The following is an 18,788-nucleotide window of genomic DNA, read 5'->3' on the forward strand; positions in this document are numbered from 1 at the left end:
GGAAGTCCCCGTTAACGGGGTAAAGCGAGCCAGCTCCCTCCGGACCGAGCGCACCGGGAGACCCCCTTAAATATGCTGTACTGTGCCAGAACCTCCTGGAACCGGCAGCCCCGTTAATGGGGGCAGAGTGTCCCAGACCGCCCCGGGACCGGCAGTACCGTTCACGGGGCACACGGTGCCAAAAGCTGTCGGGGCCGGGAGCCCCGTTAACGGGGTACACCGCGCCAGATCCTGTCGGGACCGGGAGCCCGGTTAACGGGTTACACCGCGCCATATCCTGTCGGGACCGGGAGCCCGGTTAACGGGGTACATCATGCCAGTTACCTGCGGAACTAGGAGCCCGGTTAACGGGTTGCACTGTCCCCTATCTTCCCGAGACCGGGAGCCCCATGAACGGGGCGGGACCGTGCCAGACCCTACCGGGGCCGGGAGTCTCGTTCCCGGCTTGCACAGTCCCCTTCCCCCTCCCCAGGACCAGGATCCCCTTAAGGGGCTGCAGGCTTCCCCCGGCGGCCCCGCTCCCCCTCCCCCCTCCGCTTTCCCCGCTGCCAGCGCGAGCCCCCGCCGCCGGCGTGCGGCCCGGGCGGGGGGGGCGGAGCGTGACGCACGCGCACTGCCCCGCGCCGCTTACGCAACGCCCTCGCGCGCCGGCGACGGCCGTGCGCGGCCGCGTGGCGCCGCGCGCACGCGCACTCCTTCCCTCCCCCCCCCCTCCCTTCTCCCTTCCCCCTCCCCTCCCGCGTCCACCGGCAGCCTCCTGCCGGGAGCGCGCCCGCGCGCCCCCGCCCGCGCGCCCGCCCCTCCCTCCTCCACCACCTCCTCCTCCTCCTCCTCCCTCCTCTCCCTCCTCCGCCACCGCTGCCGCTCTCCCGCCCGCTCCTCTCGGTGTGTCGGTGCGGGGCCGCCGCCACCACCGCTGCCGCCGCGTCGCCGGCAGGAAGCCGCCGCCGCCCGCCGCTACTCCTCCACCATTCCGCTACCGTTCCCTCGGTTCCCCCCCCCCCCCTCCCCCCTCCCCCTGCCCTCCCTCCCTCCTTCCCTCCCTCCCTCCCGCCCGGTTCCGCCGGTTCCCCTCCCCCCCCCCCTCCCCCTTCCCCTCCCCTTCCCCCCGCCGCGGGGGGGCGCAGCCCCGCACCCCCCGCCCGCCGCCCCCGCCATGCCGGAGAAGCGGCCCTTCGAGCGGCTGCCCGCCGACGTGTCCCCCCTCAACTATGGACTCTGCCTCAAGCCCGACCTCATCGACTTCACCTTCGAGGGCAAGCTGGAGGCCGCCGTGCAGGTAGGGCCCCGGCCCGGCCCCTCCTGCCGCCGCCGGCCCCCGAGGGGAGCCTTGCTTCAGCCCCTACCCTCCGCAGGGACCCTGCCCTGAGCCCCTTCCCCTCCGCTACCGAGCCCCGCGGGGACCCTCACCTGAGCCTGTGTCCCCCCCGGGCTCCCGGGGAGCCTTCCCTGAGCCCCTTCAGCCGCCGCTACCGGGCGCGGGAGCGACCCTTCCCGGAGCCTATTCCCCCGGTACCGAGCCCCGTGGGAGCCCCCTGAGCCCGCCGGGCCCGTCCCCGTCCCCCTCTTCCCTCCCTCTCTCCCTGCCTCGCCTGGGCCCTGCCAGCCCTTTCCCCTCTCTTTCCCCTTCCCCTCTTTCACCGCCGGGCCCCGAGGGCTTCCCCACCCCCTCCGCCCCTCCGGGGCTCGGCCGGCGGCGCGGCGGAGCCCGGGGCCGGGCAGGTGCAGGGCGGCCGCTCGGAGCTGCGCCCCCCCTTGCCCCCTCCTTGCTCCCCGCGGGGTCCTCCCTCCCTCCCTCCCTCCCTCCCTCCCTTCCCATTCAGCCTATGGATAGCAATGTATGGGCCCAGCACCCCCCCGGCCGCCCCCCGCCGCGCACACACCGCCCCCGGGGCCGGGCTGCGGGGAAGGGGAGAGGGCAGCCCACGGTCCCCACCCTGCCCCCCTGCTCCCATAGCCCTTGGGGAAGGGGAGAGAGCTCACCCTGCAGCCCCCCACCCGGGTCCTGCTTCCCGCTGTTGGCCTCTGTCCGGGGGGGGGGATGGGAGGGGAGGGGGCCGCCGACAGAAGTCTTGTTCGTGGGTCAGGCGTGGGGGCTGTCTGCTGGTATCTCCCCCCCCCCCCCCAACTTCCCCACCTCCCCAAATCCTTAGCCCAGCAGCATCCCTCCTTCCTCTTTCCAAGCCTCCCACTTGGCTGCTGCTTTCATGTCTCTCCAAGCCATTCAGGGATGGATTTTGCTGGAAAGGCAAACTACAATTAAAGGAGAAATTATCCTCTTCATCACCCCCCCCAATCCCCCCCCCCCCTCCCCTCCCTCCCTCCCCATCCCTTCCCCTCCCTCTCCCTGGCGGAGCAATGGGAAGCTGCTAGGCCTCGGTGCGATGAAAAGCTTGGAGGCAGCCAAGCGAGAGAGGGGCTGGGTGAGCGGTGGCAGGGGGGGGAAGGGGGCTGCAAAGTGCTCTCTGTGTGTGTGTGTGTGTCCCCCCCACCCCCTCCCCGGTGCTGGGTTTGTCTGAAAGGCAAAAGAAAACCCACCTTAAAGAAGGCACCAAGAAAGCGAGAGGAGAGCTTTTCCCACCCCAGCCCCAGTGTTCATGCTTCAAAGGCAGAATGTTTGATGAAAGCCCTGAAGTGTCAGAGTCATTCTGGGGCTGCTGTGCCAAGATTCCCTCAATCTGCTTTCATCTCTTGCCTTGCTGTGCAACGATTGGAAGGAGATAGAGGATTGCAGGAGAGGAGGCTTCCCAGGCTCTTTTTCTCCCCCCACTCTTCCCCTCGGGGGATGACTCTTTAAGGGAGACTTCGGAGCTGCCCGGGGGAGAGAGGGTTCGGAGCTGCCTGGGGAGAGGGTTCAGAGCTGCCTGGGAGCTGCCTGGGGAGAGGGTTCGGAGCTGCCCAGGAGCTGCCCCAGGGAGAGGGCTCGGAGCTGCCCGGGGAGAGGGTTCAGAGCTGCCTGGGAGCTGCCTGGGGAGAGGGTTTGGAGCTGCCCTGGGAGAGGGCTTGGAGCTGCCTGGGAGCTGCCCTGGGAGAGGGTTCGGAGCTGCCTGGGAGCTGCCTGGGGAGAGGGTTCAGAGCTGCCCCGGGGAGAGGGCTCAGAGCTGCCTGGGAGAGGGTTCGGAGCTGCCCTGGGAGAGGGTTCGGAGCTGCCGGGGAGAGGGTTCGGAGCTGCCGGGGAGAGGGCTCGGAGCTGCCGGGGAGAGGGTTCGGAGCTGCCGGGGAGAGGGTTCGGAGCTGCCGGGGAGAGGGTTCGGAGCTGCCTGGGAGAGGGTTCGGAGCTGCCTGGGAGAGGGTTCGGAGCTCCCTGGGAGAGGGTTCGGAGCTGCCGGGGAGAGGGTTCGGAGCTGCCGGGGAGAGGGTTCGGAGCTGCCGGGGAGAGGGTTCGGAGCTGCCGGGGAGAGGGTTCGGAGCTCCCTGGGAGAGGGTTCGGAGCTCCCTGGGAGAGGGCTCGGAGCTGCCGGGGAGAGGGTTCGGAGCTCCCTGGGAGAGGGTTCGGAGCTCCCTGGGAGAGGGCTCGGAGCTGCCTGGGAGAGGGTTTGGAGCTGCTGGGGAGAGGGCTTGGAGCTGCCCTGGGAGAGGGTTTCCATTGGGGTGGGTTGGTTTTTTAAGCCCTGGACTGGGAGTTCCAGCTTTGCTGGGGGGGGCTTGAAAGGGTTGGTTGAAGCCTTTGGTTTCAGCAGCATCTCCTGTGGGGGACAGAGTGAGGGAGTTGGGGCTGTGCAGCCTGGGGAAGGGAAGGCTCCGAGGTGACCTCCTTGTGGCCTTCCAGGCTCTGAAGGGGGCTGCAGGAAGGCTGGGGAGGGACTGCTCAGGCTGTCAGGTAGTGATGGGACCAGGGGGGATGGAGGGAAGCTGGAGGTGGGGGGATGGAGGGAAGCTGGAGGTGGGGAGGAAGTTCTTCCCCCTGAGAGTGGTGGAGCCCTGGCATGGGTTGTCCAGGGAGGTGGTTGAGGCCCTGGAGCAGGCTGGGTGAGGCTCTGGCCAGCCTGCTGCAGTGTGAGCTGTCCCTGCCCGTGGCAGGGGGGGTTGGAACTGGCTGATCCTTGTGGTCCCTTCCAACCCTGAGTGATTCTATGCCCCAGGGGCACCAACCTGCCCTGGGGGGGGGGCAGGTGCCTGGTGCCTGCTCTGTGGCCAGCTGGGGAGGGCAGAAAGGCTGTGGAGGGGTGGGAGGGAGGCTGATGCTGAGGCCTTGTGACTCTGGGGGGGACCTGGAGGAAGGCCACCAGAGATGAGTGAGTTGGTGTCATGTGGAAGGCACTGAAAAAAGCCCGGGGGGGGGGGGGGGAAAAGCCAAGCCTCACCTCGTGGGGCTGTGCTGTGTAGCTCAAGTTCTGCTGCTTGGCTCTGGGGGGGGGGGAGGGATGCCTCTGATCCAGCACTTGCTGGGTGAAAGGAAGGGATTTGGGGGGGGGGGAGGAATTCCTCAAGCCAGATTTGGTTATTTTCCCCTTTTCATCCAGGGAAAGAACCTAATAAAGATTGGGAATTTGGGGGGGGGGGATGAAAATGCTGCCCTGAGGCAGTCCCAAACCATCCTAATCCAAGCTGCCTGCTCCCCTCCCCTCACCCCCAAGCTGCTGCTGCTCCTCCTCAGGCCCTGCTCCAGCTGTGGGGCTGTGCTGCAAATGGGATCACTGAAATCATCCAGGTTAAAAATAACCCTCAGGGGGGGAGAGGGAGTGAGGAGGCTGGGGGGGGGAGGGGAGGGGAGCAGTGGCTTTTTAAGCCATGGGTTGCTGCTGAGGAGAGAGGCTGAGCAGCAGCCCTGGGAGAAGCTTGGAGTGTGGCATCCAGGAGCCCCCAGGGCTGGGGGAGGGGGTGGGGTTGCCCCTGCAGGGGGTTTTGGGGGGGCCTGCTGGTGGGGGGGTGTTTGGGTGGGTTGGTTGCTGCTCAGGGGATTGCTCAATGGGTTCCTGGAGCAGCCTGACAGTGCACAGCCCTGGACTTTCCTACCAGGCAGGGGCATGAGCTCAGGGAGGGAGGAGCAGTGAGCCAGCAGGTTCAGGGCTGTAAAGACATAAAACCTTTGTTCCCACCCTGCTGAGCTGTTCCCACGGTAGGGAGAGTGGGAAAGGAGGAGGCAAAAACTCCAGGGTGAGGCTGCTAAAACCTATCTGGAGCACCTATCTGTGCTTCCAACACCTCCTGGCAGCCACAGGCTGCAGGCTCAGGAGGCCACATCCCAGCTGGGTGCCAGGAGAGGGGCAGGAAGGTGGGGGTGAGGTGGGGGTGGGGGGCAGTGAGTGCTCACATGCTGGGCTCCAGCTTGCTGTGGCTACTGGTGGCCAAAGGCTCCTTCCAGCGAAGCAGAAGGGTAACTGTTGTGCACCTTAGCTGGGAAGGAGAGCAACCAGCTTGGAGTAGCTGGAGAGGACACTGCCAGGGCAGGGGAATGGTTTCCCTAAGGCTGTGGTGGCATTTACTGGTGGTGTGGTACTGAGCTGGGGTTGGGGTCCCCTTGGTGTGCACCCAGCTGGGGTTGGGGTCCCCTTGGTGTGCACCCAGCTGGGGTTGGGGTCCCCTTGGTGTGCACCCAGCTGGGGTTGGGTCCAGGACCTGTTGGCCATTTCTGCCTCACAGCACATTGGAGAGGAGCTCCTGGTGGGGTGGAGAGGAGCTCCTGGTGGGGTGGAGCTCACCAGGGCTGTGCTGTTTGCGGCCCCTGAGAGCTTTGCCATCTGCTGTGAAGTCCTTGAGGGGGAAAGTGGTTGGATGCTAAGACTCAGCCTTGGAGCTCTGCAGCTGTCTGGGTAGGGAACCAGCTGAACTCTTCACCACAAGGGTGCTGAGCCACTGGAGCAGGCTGCTTCGAGAAGCTGTGGAGGCCCCAGGTGTGGAGAGCCAGGCTGGATGGAGCCTTGAGCAGCCTGGGCTGGCAGGAGGTGTCCCTGGCCACGGCAGGGGGTTGGAGCTGGCTGATCTCCAAGGTCCCTTTCAGGCCAAAGCAGTCTGTGGTTGTGCTGTGTGCTCCTGAGGATCCAGCTGCCAAGAGCTGGTGCTCTGCTCCCCTCCAGCCTGGGCACAGCTGGCCAGGCCATAACCCACCCCAAACCAGTGGTGATGGCAGGGGGCTGGCTCTGCATGACCTTTGGAGATCCCTCCCAACCCCAACCATGCTCTGATCCCCTCTGCTTTGTGAGCTGAAACTCTGACCCCAGAGTGAGTCATGATTCATCACAGGGCTGCCCAAACTCATCCCCTGCACCCCAAGAGGGACTTTGTGCCTTTAAGAGCCAGCTGGGGTGAAGTGAGCCTTGATCAGGCAGCTTCTGCTTCTCTCTCAGCCATTCAACCTTCATCACTTCTGTGGGGTGGCTTCTGGCAGCCCTCTCGTGCAGGGTTGAGGTCTTCCAGCTTGAGCACCAAGCCCTCTGAAGAAGCATTCAGCAAGCCCCAGGCTTTGGTGCAGAGCCCTGGAGGGGGAGGGCTGCACATCAAAGGAGCTCCACACAACATTTTGTCTGTGTCAATAGGGCCCCAGAGTGGCTCAGGTTGGAAGGGACCTCAGGGATCATCTTCTCCAAGCTGCTTTCCATGGCCAAGGACACCTCTCAGCTGCTCAAGGCCTCAGCCAGCCAGGCCTTGAACACCTCCAGGCAGGAGGCAGCCACAGCCTCCCTGGGCAGCCTGGGCCAGAGCCTCAGCAGCCTCACACTGAGCAACTTCTCCCTCAGCTCCACTCTAACCCTGCTCTGCCTCAGCTCCAAACCCTTCCCCCTGGGCCTGGCTCCAGACCTCCTCAGAAGTCTCTCTGCAGCCTTCCTGCAGGATCCCTTCAGGTCCTGGCAGGCAGCTCTGAGGTCCCCCCTGGAGCCTTCTCCCCTGCAGGCTGCACAGCCCCAGCTCCCTCAGCCTGAGCTCCCAGCAGAGCTGCCCCAGCCCTTGACTCATCTTTGTGGCCTCCTCTGGGCTCTCTCATCACAGCTGAAACCCTTCCAGATCCTAAGAACCATTTCCCAGGGAGCCCTTAACACACCCAGGACAAACCCTGTTTGTGGAGACTCAGATGCTGCTGCTTGGTCTGGAGCTGAGCTGGAGCTCTGCCTGCCCAGGGCTCTGTGGTCACTCTGTCACTGGGGTCACCTCTCAGCACTTTCAGCTGCTGGTTTGGTTGCTGTTTGGGCTCTGCACCTGCAGCCAAGAGCCAGCCCTGGCCTGGGTTGCAGCTGAAGTTGAGTGGGCAGCAGCTCAAAGGAGGAGATTCTGCCCCTCTGCTGTGCTCTGCTGAGACCTCCCCTGCAGGGCTGGGGCAGCTCTGGAGCCCTCAGCACAGGCAGGGACCTGGGGGAGCAGGGCCAGAGGAGGCCACAGCAGGGCTGGGAGGCCAGGCTGGGAGAGTTGGGCTTGGGCAGCCTGGGGAAGAGAAGGCTCCAGGGAGACCTTCTGGTGGCCTTGCAGTGCTCCAAGGGCTGAGCAGAGAGCTGGGGACAGAGATTTGAGCAGGGGCTGCTGGGCCAGGCCAAGGGAGGATGGCTTGGAACTCCAAGAGGGAGATTGAGAGTGGGGAGAAGGGAGAAATGTTTGCCCCTGAGGCTGGGGAGAGCCTGGCCCAGGCTGCCCAGAGAGGTAGGAGCTGCCCCCTGCCTGGCACCAGCCCAGGGCAGGTTTGGGACTCTGAGCAACCTGCTCTGGTTGGGGCTGCCCCTGCTGACTGCAGGGCTTTGGACTTGGATGACCTTCAGAGGCTTCCTTCCCCCCAGCCCAGCCTGTGGTTGTGTTTCTGAGTGAGCCCAAGGCAGGCATTGCTCTGTGTGCAAATCCTTCATCTCCTTTTGTCATCTCCCAGCTGCAGATGTTATCATCCTGCCCCTGCCTCCCCACCTCTGCTTATCAGCTCCCTGCCTTTGCATTACTCAGTGGCTAGGTCAACTTTTTCTTCTTGTGGTTGTTGTTGCTCTTCCATTCTGCTCTTTGGCTCTTGGGAGGGCCCTGGAGCAAGGCTGGGAACAAAGAGGGGATGTGCAACCCTTCTGGTGCTCAGCTTCAGGCTGCAAGGGCAAAGATGACTAAGTAGCAACAGAAACAAAAGTCTGGCTCCGCCACTCCAAGCTTTGTTTGAAGCTTCTGAGCTGTTGCCCTGGCTGCAGACCATCAGCTGGGCCCTGCAGGGTGCTCCAGGAGGGCACATGGGGACTTCCCTGGCTTCCTGGTGTGGGCAGGAACCACCTCCTTTGGGGAGGCCTTGGTGCTGGTGCATTTCTTGCCCTGGAAGTGGCAGTGAGGTGGCTGAGGGGGCAGTGAGGGGGCTGGAGGCGGCGGTGAGGCGGCAGTGGGGTGGGTGATGGTGGCAGTGAGGTGCTTGGCAGTGGCAGTGAGGCAGTTGATGGTGGCAGTGGGATGGGTGATGGTGGCAGTGAGGTGCTTGGCAGTGGGGCAGCTGATGGTGGCAGTGAGGCAGCTGATGGTGGCAGTGGGGCGGCTGATGGTGGCAGTGGGATGGGTGATGGTGGCAGTGAGGTGCTTGGCAGTGGGGCAGCTGATGGTGGCAGTGAGGCAGCTGATGGTGGCAGTGGGATGGGTGATGGTGGCAGTGAGGTGCTTGGCAGTGGGGCAGCTGATGGTGGCAGTGAGGCAGCTGATGGTGGCAGTGGGGCGGCTGATGGTGGCAGTGGGATGGGTGATGGTGGCAGTGAGGTGCTTGGCAGTGGGGCAGCTGATGGTGGCAGTGGGGCAGCTGATGGTGGCAGTGGGGCAGCTGATGGTGGCAGTGGGGCAGCTGATGGTGGCAGTGAGGTGCTTGGCAGTGGGGCAGCTGATGGTGGCAGCGGGGCAGTTGATGGTGGCAGTGAGGCAGCTGATGGTGGCAGTGAGGCAGCTGATGGTGGCAGTGGGGCAGCTGATGGTGGCAGTGAGGCAGCTGATGGTGGCAGTGGGGCGGCTGATGGTGGCAGTGGGATGGGTGATGGTGGCAGTGAGGTGCTTGGCAGTGGGGCAGCTGATGGTGGCAGTGGGGCAGCTGATGGTGGCAGTGGGGCAGCTGATGGTGGCAGTGGGGCAGCTGATGGTGGCAGTGGGGCAGCTGATGGTGGCAGTGAGGTGCTTGGCAGTGGGGCAGCTGATGGTGGCAGCGGGGCAGTTGATGGTGGCAGTGGGGCAGCTGATGGTGGCAGTGGGGCAGCTGATGGTGGCAGTGGGGCAGCTGATGGTGGCAGTGGGGCAGCTGATGGTGGCAGTGGGGAGGTTGATGGTGGCAGTGGGGCGGCTGATGGTGGCAGTGGGGCGGCTGATGGTGGCAGTGGGGCGGCTGATGGTGGCAGTGGGGCGGCTGATGGTGGCAGTGGGGCGGCTGATGGTGGCAGTGGGGCGGCTGATGGTGGCAGTGGGGCAGCTGATGGTGGCAGTGGGGCAGCTGATGGTGGCAGTGGGGCAGCTGATGGTGGCAGTGGGGCAGCTGATGGTGGCAGTGGGGCAGCTGATGGTTGCAGAGCACCTTGGTCCGGAGGGGGATCCTCAGCCCCCACCTGCAGCACTGCCTCCGGTTCCGGTGCCCCCAGCGCAGGGAGGACCTGGAGCTGCTGGGAGTGGGTCCGGAGCAGGCCATGAGGATGGTGAGAGGGAGCAACCTCCCCTGTGGGGCCAGGCTGGGAGGCTTGGGGCTGTGCAGCAGGCTCCAGGCAGAGCTCAGAGCAGCCTCCCAGGCCCTGAAGGAGCTGCAGGAGGGCTGGGGAGGGACCTGTGAGGAGGGCTGGGAGTGCCAGGCCCAGGAACAATGGCTTTGAGCTGGGACAGGGGAGATCGAGAGTGGAGATTAGGAGGAAGTTCTTTGCTCTGAGGGTGGGGAGAGCCTGGCCCAGGCTGCCCAGGGGAGGCTGCGGCTGCCTCCTGCCTGCAGGGGGTCAAGGCCAGGCTGGATGAGGCCTGGAGCAAGCTGGGGCTGGGGGCTGGCTGCTCCCTTCCCACCCATTCTCTGGTGCTGTTCGTTTCCAGCCTCCTCCAAAGGGACTCTCAGGGTGGGTTGGGTTGGAAGGGACCTTCAAGCTCAGCCAGCTCCAACCTCCCCTGCCGTGAGCAGGGGACACCTCCTGCTGCCCCAGCTTGCTGCAGGCCTCATCCCAGCACCTCCTGCAGGCTCCTGACTCTCTCTGCAGGGTTCTCTGTTCTGTTGAGCACTGTTGAACCTGCACCTGCTGCCTTGTGTAGGTTAATCCTGCAGGAGCTGCCAGGCAAAGGGCTGGGGAGTCTCAGACCTTGCTGCACACCGCTTCCCGAGGTGGAAACCTGGGGGGAGAAAGAGAGAGAGCAGCCTGGTGGGTGTAGTGTTTGTGCTGGCTGCCTCTGCCTGGGGGGAGTGCACACTGCTGTTACCCACTGCCACACAGCCCCAGCCTGGGAGGGACCCTCTGCAGAGCACCCAGCCCAAGCCCCCTGCCCAGGCAGAGCCACCCAGGGAAGGTCACTCAGGAGCACATCCAGGGGGGTTTGGAAGCTCTCTCCAGAGCTGGAGGCTCCAGCACCTCCCTGGGCAGCCTGCTCCAGGCCTCCAGCAGCCTTCAGCTCAAGAAGTTCCTCCTCATGTTCAGGTGGAGCTTCTCCTGTGCCCCTTTGTGCCCACTGCCCCTTGGGCTGGCACTGGGCACCGCTGCCAACAGCCTGGCCCCAGCCTCCTGCCACCCACCCTTGAGGTATTGATCAGCATTGATCAGGTGCCCCCCAGGCTGCTCTTCTCCACACTCAGCTCTGAGCCTCTCCTCCTCCCAGAGCTGTCCCAGGCCCCTCAGCATCTCTGCAGCCCTTTGCTGTGCCCTCTCCAGCACGTCCCTGTCCTTCACAAGTGTTGCAGCTTGCACTTCCAGCAGTACAGTTCCTCCTCTGTTGGTGGAATTGGAGCTGAGGTTGGGTATTAAAGGTGCTGTGCAGAGCCTTCAGGTCTGGTGCTTCAAGGGCAGGACCTCAGGGCTCAGTGCCACCAGCTCCAGCCACAGAAGGTCCTCTCTCAGCTCTCCATGCAGTGGTTGCACTGAACTCTGTCTTGAAGCGATTCACAGGGCTGGAGACCCTCCCCTGTGGGGCCAGGCTGGGAGGGTTGGGGCTGCTCAGCCTGGAGAAGGCTCCAGGGAGAGCTCAGAGCAGCCTGCCAGGGCCTGAAGGGCTCCAGGAGAGCTGGGGAGGGACTCTGGACAAGGGCTGGGAGGGACAGGACGAGGGAAGAAGGCTTTGAGGAGACTGAGCTGGGGATGAGGAAGAAGCTCTTGGCAGTGAGGCTGGGGAGAGCCTGGCCCAGGCTGCCCAGGGGAGGCTGTGGCTGCCTCCTGCCTGGAGGTGCTCAGGGCCAGGCTGGATGAGGCTTGGAGCAAGCTGGGCTGGGGGGGGAGGTGTCCCTGGGCATGGCAGGGGGGTTGGAACTGGCTGAGCTTGAAGCTGCCTCCCAACCTGAGGCCTTCCCTGAGCCTGTGTGAGTTTGGCACTGGTGTGTGGCTGCTGCTGGAGTCAGCCAAGCAGTGGTGGCTGTGCTCAGTCTGCTGCTGGGCTGCCAGCACTTGCTGGAGATGCAGGTTAATAGACCTCTCCTTTTTCAGGGAGTTTGGTTGGGTTTTGTTTCCTTTTCCTCACTGAAGCTTTGGATTCTTAACAGGAGCCCTCCTGGAACAGAGCTTGAGGGCATTTTGGTTGCCTGGGTTTGGGAGGTGAAGTGCTGAGCCCTTCCCTTCTTGCTCTGCCACTGCCTTCAGAGCAGGGCTCTGGAAGCAGAGTGAGAGAGGTTTAATGAGCTCCTGCTCTGAAGGGCTCCAGAGAGTTCCTTCCTGGCTGCAGGAGAGGGCTTGGTGCTCCTCAGCCTTCATTTCAGCTGTGGGCTTGGAGGGAGAGTTGAGGAGAGGCTGAGGGAGCCTGGGGGTGTTCAGCCTGCAGAGGAGAAGGCTCCAGGGGGACTTGATGGCCTTGGAGGTCTCTTCCAACCTGGTTGATTCTGTTGGGACCTCAGAGCTGCCTGCCAGGACCTGAAGGGATCCTGCAGGGAGGCTGCAGAGAGACTGCTGCTGAGGGGGTCTGGAGCCAGGCCAAGGGGGAATGGTTTGGAGCTCTGAGGCAGAGCAGGGTTGGAGTGGAGCTGAGGAGGAAGCTGTTGAGTGTGAGGCTGCTGAGCCTCTGGCCCAGGCTGCCCAGGGAGGCTCCAGGCCAGGCTGGGTGAGGCTTTGGGCAGCCTGGGCTGGCTGAGAGCTGTCCCTGCCCACGGTGGGGAGCTTGGGGGAGAAGAGCTCTGAGGTCAGGCTGCCCAGGGAGGCTGTGGGTGCTCAAGGCCAGGCTGGATGATGCCTTGAGCAGCCTGGGCTAGTGGGAGGTGTCCCTGCCCTTCCTGGATGATCTGGGAGGTCCCTTCCAGCCCAACCCTTTCTGTGGACCTCTGTTTGGGGCCTGAGGTTAGAAGGAGGCTTCAGAGCCTGGTTTGTCTCTGTGTGACCTGCCCTCTGGGGGGGGGGAGGTTTGGCTTTCCTTGGATTATCCTCTCTTAGCCCTGTGGCTGGCAGCTGCTCAGCCTGGCTGGGCTGTTCTGCTGCTGTGGCTGTGCCTCTGCAGTCACACAGGGGATTTCTTAAGCCTCTCTTATCACTGGCTAGACCTGGGCCTGGGCTTTATGTACACAGTGACTAAGGAAGCCTCCCTGCAGCCAGCCTGGCTTGAGCCTGGCTGCTTCTCACACAGATCCCAGCCCCCTGGGGGCAGGGTGGCCAGAGCCTGCTTCTGCTGTGACCCTTCAGCCTTACCTCTCCTGAAGGTGTTGGCTCCCAGGCTCTTGGCTGCTGGGTGTCACAGAATGGGTTGGGCTGGAAGGGACCTTCAAGATGAGGCAGTCCCAGCCCCCCTACCACGGGCAGGGACCCCTCCCCCCCCCAGCCCAGGGTGCTCAAGGCCTCATCCAACTTATCCCTGAGGTGTCCATAACTTCCCTGGGCAGCCTGCTCCAGTGTCTCCCCACCCTCAGAGGAAAGATCTTCCTCCTAATCTTCACTCTCAGTCTCTCCTGCTCCAGTTCTAATCCCTTGGCCCAGGTCCCTCCCCAGCCCTCCTGGAGCCCCTTCAGGCGCTGGGAGGCTGCTCTGAGGTCTCCCCCAGAGCCTTCTCTTCTCCAGGCTGAACAGCCCCAGCCCTCCCCCAGCCTGTGCCCACAGGGGAGGCTCTGCAGCCCTCTGATCGTCTGCATGGCCTCCTCTGGACCCTCTCCAGCACCTTCCTGTCCTTGTGCTGGGGGCTGTGGAGCTGGCCACAGACTCTTCAGGTGCTGGCTGTGCAGGTGCAGGGAGCTCTGCTGCAGGAGCTCTTGGTTCCCAGCCTGGAGAAGCCCCTCTGGGTTTGGCTGTGCTCAGGCTGGGTGCAGCAGGTCCCAGGGCAGGGCAGGGAGGTTGGGGTGGATGATCTCCTGAGGTCCCTTCCACCCTAAGCCCTGCCCTGGGTATGGCTTGGGGGTTGAAATGGTGACAGAGCAAGGAAGGGGCTGAAGCCCTTTATGCTTGAAGGAGGTTTCCAGGAGCAGGGAGCAGCTCCTCTGGGCTCACTTGAACCTCTGGCTTGCTTGGCAGAGGAATTCTTGCTCCTTGACTTCCCTCCACTGCTGTTGCCTGCTGCTGGGAAGTGTCTCCTGGCCCTAGCAGGGCAACCACTGCCTCCAGCCAGATGATTTTGGGGGCTGTGCTTTTCCTTTTGAGTGGTTTTCAACCCTGAAGCTTCTGAATACCTCCCAAATATTTTAGCCCTTTGGTAATTAATTGATGTTTAATTTGCATTCCTCCCTATTCAGGCTCTGGCCCCTCCAAAGAGAAAGCTGGCACAGGCTTGGGAGCCTCTTGCTGAGGCTGGGAGCTGGCCACTTGTGAGCTGAGGCAAAGTGCTGTGGAGCCAAGAGCTGGCAGGGGAGGAGGAGGAGGAGGAGGGGAAAGGCTCTCAGGAAAGGCAGGAGGCAAGGCAGAATCCCTTGCAAGCTTTGGGAGGCAGGCTGGCAGCTTGCAAGGGCCTCCAAGAGGGCAGTTTGGCCTCCCAGGTTGGGTGGGGGTGGTGCTGTGTGGGGTGGCTTTTCCCTTTGCCCTGCTGCAGGCTCCTGGAGGTCATCTCTGGAAGGGAGCTCCCAGGCTTGATGTGGTGTGGTGGGGCCTGGCTGCCCAGGCACGTACAAGGGCCCCATTGTCAGCTGCCAGGGCAGCCCTCAGCAGGCACTTCAGCCCCTGCTAAATAATTTAGGGTGTTAAGTAGGGCCTGGCTGGCTCCAGCAGGATTCAAAGCCTCATGTTCTGCAACAAAGGAGAGCAGGCACGGCAGGAGCTTTGGCTTCTCTTCGCCTCTTGCCAGGCTAAGTTGTGTGCTTGCTGCTGGAGGTTAAGGAGAGGAGGGGAAAGGCATCCCCCCAGGGGAGCCTGGGGGAGTAGGGAGCATCACAGGGTAGGGTAGGATAGGATAGGATGGAATGGAATAGAATGGAATTAACCAGGTTGGAAGAGAGCTTTAAGAAGGACATTGAGAGACTTGAAGGTGTCCAGAGAAGGGCAACAAAGCTGGGGAGGGGTCTGGAGCACAGCCCTGGGAGGAGAGGCTGAGGGAGCTGGGGTTGCTTAGCCTGCAGAAGAGGAGGCTCAGGGGAGACCTTCTTGCTCTCTCCAACTCCCTGCAGGGAGGTTGGAGCCAGGTAGGGGTTGGTTTCTTCTCCCAGGCAAGCAACAGCAGAACAAGAGGACACAGTCTCAAGCTGTGCCAGGGGAGGTTTAGGCTGGAGGTGAGGAGAAAGTTCTTCCCAGCAAGAGAGATTGGCCACTGGGATGTGCTGCCCAGGGAGGTGGTGGAGTCCCCATCCCTGGAGGTGTTCAGGAGGGGCTTGGATGAGGCACTTGGAGCCATGGCTGAGTTGTCAGGAGGTGCTGGGTGCCAGCTTGGACTTGCTGAGCTCTGAGGTCTTTTCCAACCTTACTGATTCTATGATTTCCAGAGTCCAGAGGAGGCCACAGAGATGCTCCCAGGGCTGGAGCAGCTCTGCTGGGAGCTCAGGCTGAGGGAGCTGGGGCTCTGCAGCCTGCAGGGGAGAAGGCTCCAGGGGGAGCTCAGAGCTGCTGAAGGCATCCTGCAGGGAGGCTGCAGAGAGACTTTGGCTGAGGGGAGCTGGGGACAGCCCCAGGGGTTTGGAGCTGAGGCAGAGCAGGGTTAATGGAGCTGAGGCAGAAGCTGCTCAGTGTGAGGCTGCTGAGCCTCTGGCCCAGGCTGCCCAGGGAGGCTGTGGCTGCCTCCTGCCTGGGGGTGCTCAGGGCCAGGCTGGATGAGGCCCTGAGCAGCTGAGCCTGGCTGAGAGAGCTGTCCCTGGGCACGGTGGGGAGTTGGAGTAGATGATCCCTGAGGTCCCTTGGCCCCTGAGCCATGCTGGGGCTCTGATCTGCTCCTGCTGATGCCAGACTTTCCCTTGCAGGTGAAGCAGGCAACCAACCAGATCGTGATGAACTGCGCCGACATCGACATCATCACCGCCTCCTACGCGCCCCAGGGCGACGAAGGTAGGGGCCCAGCTCCTCTGCCTGCTGCCCTGCTGCTCTCCCAGCCCCCTGCAGCCCTGCTGGGAGCTGCTGCTGCCAGCAGCTAACCTTTGGGAGGGCAGGATTCCATGCTGGCTTCACACAATCGCAGAGGGGGAGGGTTGGAAGGGACCTTGGAAGGTCGTTGAGTCCAGACCCCTGCCAGGGCAGGGGCACCCAGGGCAGGGCACCCAGGAGCTCATCCAAGTGGTGTCTGAGTGTCTCCAGAGCAGGAGACTCCACAACCTCTCTGGGCAGCCTGCTCCAGGGCTCAGCACCCTCCCAGGGACAAGGTTTTCCCTTTCCTGTGGCTCCTCCTCTGCTCCAGCTGCCCCCAGTGCCCCTTGGGCTGTGCTTGGCCACCCCTGAGCAGAGCCTGGCTCCAGCCCTGCACACCTTTATCCCCAGCACTGAGGGCAGCCCTCAGGCTCCAGCTGCCTCAGCTGTGCTCACAGGGAGATGCTGCACTGCCTGCAGCAGCTCTGTGCCTCTGGGCTGGACTCTCTCAAGCAGTTCCCTGAGGTCCTCCTGGAGCTGAGGGGCCCAGAGCTGGACACAATATCCCAGCTGTGGCCTCAGCAGGGCAGAGCAGAGTCCTTAGAAGCAAAGAACTAATTATCTAACCCTTCACAGCTTGGGCTGGAAGGGACCCTCCAAGGGCATCCTGTCCAACCCCCCTGCAGGCAGCTGGGACCCCTCCAGCTGGAGCAGGCTGCCCAGGGCCACATCAGATCTGACCAGGAGCATCTGCAGGGATGAGGCCTCAACCACAGCCCTGGGCACCTGTTCCAGTGTCTGCCCACCCTCATTGTGCAGAACTTCCTCCTGATGTCCAACCTAAGTCTGCCCTGCCCCAGTTTCAGGCCCTTGTCCCTCACCCCCTGGCTGCAAGCCCTTCTCAGTGCTCCCTGTGGAGATGCTGTGGGAGAGCAGAGTCCTTGCAGGAGGCAGCAGCAGGAAGCAGAACCCCAGCAGGAGAGGGCAGCAGTGAAGAGGATTCCCCAGAGCTTGGAGCCAGGCCACTGGGGTAGTGACAGAGCAGAGCCCTGTTCCCTAGGTGCTGTCCCTTGGTGCTCCAGCCCTGCCTGCCTGAGCTGGGTGCCTGTTGCTAAGTGCTCCTGGAGCTCTTCCTGGTGTGAGTAATGAGCTGATAAGCAGGGTGGTAGTAACAGCAGAGCACGTTTGGAGTCTGCTCCACCTCCCCCCGTGCCCAGGGCCCACACCACCCATTAATTCCTCATTTTGTCATTGAGAAAGTGAAAGTGAAGGGGGGGAGGGGGAAAAAAGGGGCTGAGGAGGAAAAGTCTCTTTCCAGTCCAAGCAGAGGGAAAGAGAGAGGCTGCATTTCAGCTCCCTTCACCTGGAGGCTTTCTGGTTTGCTGGGTGAGCTTTGCTGTGGCCAGAGCTGGTTTCCTCCTCTCTTTGGTTTCCACTTCCTAGCAGGGGACAAAAAAAAGAGAGAGAGGGAGGTGAGGCCCTTGGGCCTTCAAGGTGTTAATAGCAGAGCTCAAATCAGAGAGAGTGGAAAAGGCCTTGAAGAGCATCAGGTCCAGCCATGAACCCAGCACTGCCAAGTCCATGGCCCTCAGCACCACATCCACACAACTGCTAAAGCCCTCCAGGCTTTGGGACTCCACCACTGCCCTGAGCAGCCTCTTCCAGGCCTTGGCAACACTTTCAGGGGTAAAAATTGTTCCTCCTGTCCAGCCTAAGCCTTCCCAGCTGCAGCTTGAGGCCATTTCCTCTTGTTGGATGCCGGGGAGCAGAGACCAACCTCTTCCCAGAGCTGAAGAGAGCAGTGAGGCCTCTCCTCAGCCTCCTGTTCTCCATGCTGAACACCTCCAGCTCCCTCAGCTGCTCCTCACAGGACCCTGTGCTTGGGTTTAGAGGACCTGGAGCACCCTGGAGATCAGTTTCTGTGGCTTCAGATGGCTTCTGCTTCCTCAGAGAGCCTTGAGCTTGGAGCCCTGCACACAGCCCCAGACCTGGGCACAGGCACTCAGCTCTCAACCTGTGGTGTCACCAACAGCTTGTTGGATGCTGGCTCCAGCTCTCCTCAGGCTTTGAGGGGTTAAAGGCCTCCCTTTCAGCTTGGTGAGCTGCCAGCTAGTGTAATGGCTTGGGAAGGAAAGCTGCATGCAAGTTGGCAGAGGATTTGCTGGCACCTGTTGATACAGATCAAGTCAGCCTTCCTAATGCTCCTATTGTGCCCAGCTTTGGGCTGGTAATTGTATAACTGCTCTCAAAAAGCAGGAGCCATGAAACACAGCCCCAGCCCCCCTGAAATAGCAACCAGAGCAGCTGGGGTTAGCTCCTCAGGTGAGCTTCAGCCCAGCTCCCTCTGCAGCCTGCTGGGAAAGGAGTGGGACCTTGGTGGTCTCTTTGCAAGGCTCCAGTGCTGAGTTGTGACCTCCCTGAGTTCTGCCCCTCAGAGGGGGGAAGGCTTTGCTTCAGCTCTGCCTCTGAGTGTGAGACAGGAGAGGATGGGGCTGGAGAGGAGCTCAGAAGGTGGGAGCAGGCTCACCTAGGGCAGGTCACACAGTCCAGGTGGGCAGGACTTGGTTCACAGGATGGGTTGGAAGAGACCTTCAAGATCATCCAGCTCCACTCCCCCCCACCATGGGCAGGGACCCCTCCCCCCAGCCCAGGCTGCTCAGGGCCTCATCCAAAGGGTTAGGAGGAGAAGTTTTGCTCCAAGGCTCTCCTGTGTGGTGCCCAAAGAGCTGAGCCAAGCCCCCAGGCTGTGAAGCCACTTCCACATCTGAGGCACCAAAGGAAGAGGTTAAAGAAGGTGCTGGGAGGTTCACAGAGTGAGTTTGGGGTTGGCAGAGACCTCAAAGCTCAGCCAGGGCCTCATCCAGCCTGGCCTTGGCACACCTCCAGGGAAGGGGCATCCACAACCTCCCCTGGGCAGCCTGTGCCAGTGCCTCCACACTTCCCCTCTGCAGAATGCCTTCCTGATCTCCACCCTCAGTCTGCCCTTGCTCTGTGGGATTTTAATGCAGAGCTGCAGGGAAAGCAGCTGATTGCCTCCCAGGAGGCTGAGGGAGGATCTCCTGAAGTTTCAGAGTGAAGAGAGGGGGGGATGGGAAAAAGCCCAACACCTCTGGGGAAGGCAGAGGGGAGGGAAGGTGAAGAGCAAAGCAGGAGGGGTTGATTCCATGGTGCTGCAGAGCAGCCAAGTCCTCTGCTCCATCCCCAGAGCAGTGCAGGGGCTGTGTGTGGTGGAGCTGCTGTGTGCCAGCTATGCTGTAATGGAGCAAAGCTGCTCCAGAGCCTCCAGTCTGTGTGCTTGGGGTCCTG

The 18,788-nt window shown here is 62.7% G+C and overlaps 1 protein-coding gene across 1 annotated transcript in view; it reads left to right on the forward strand.

Moving 5' to 3' along the window:
• Positions 1-1,096: 1,096 nt before the first annotated feature.
• Positions 1,097-18,788, forward strand: part of NPEPPS (aminopeptidase puromycin sensitive) — a 49,037-nt gene continuing 31,345 nt past the window's right edge. Inside the window, exons 1-2 of the mRNA XM_054176795.1 lie at positions 1,097-1,279; positions 15,383-15,467. Of these exons, the coding sequence (XP_054032770.1) occupies positions 1,157-1,279; positions 15,383-15,467 (208 nt within the window). The 5' untranslated portion in view covers positions 1,097-1,156. The remainder of the gene's footprint in view (positions 1,280-15,382; positions 15,468-18,788) is intronic.

This window comes from Dryobates pubescens, chromosome 36 (genome assembly GCF_014839835.1).
Source record: "Dryobates pubescens isolate bDryPub1 chromosome 36, bDryPub1.pri, whole genome shotgun sequence".
NCBI classification, from domain to species: Eukaryota; Metazoa; Chordata; class Aves; order Piciformes; family Picidae; genus Dryobates; species Dryobates pubescens.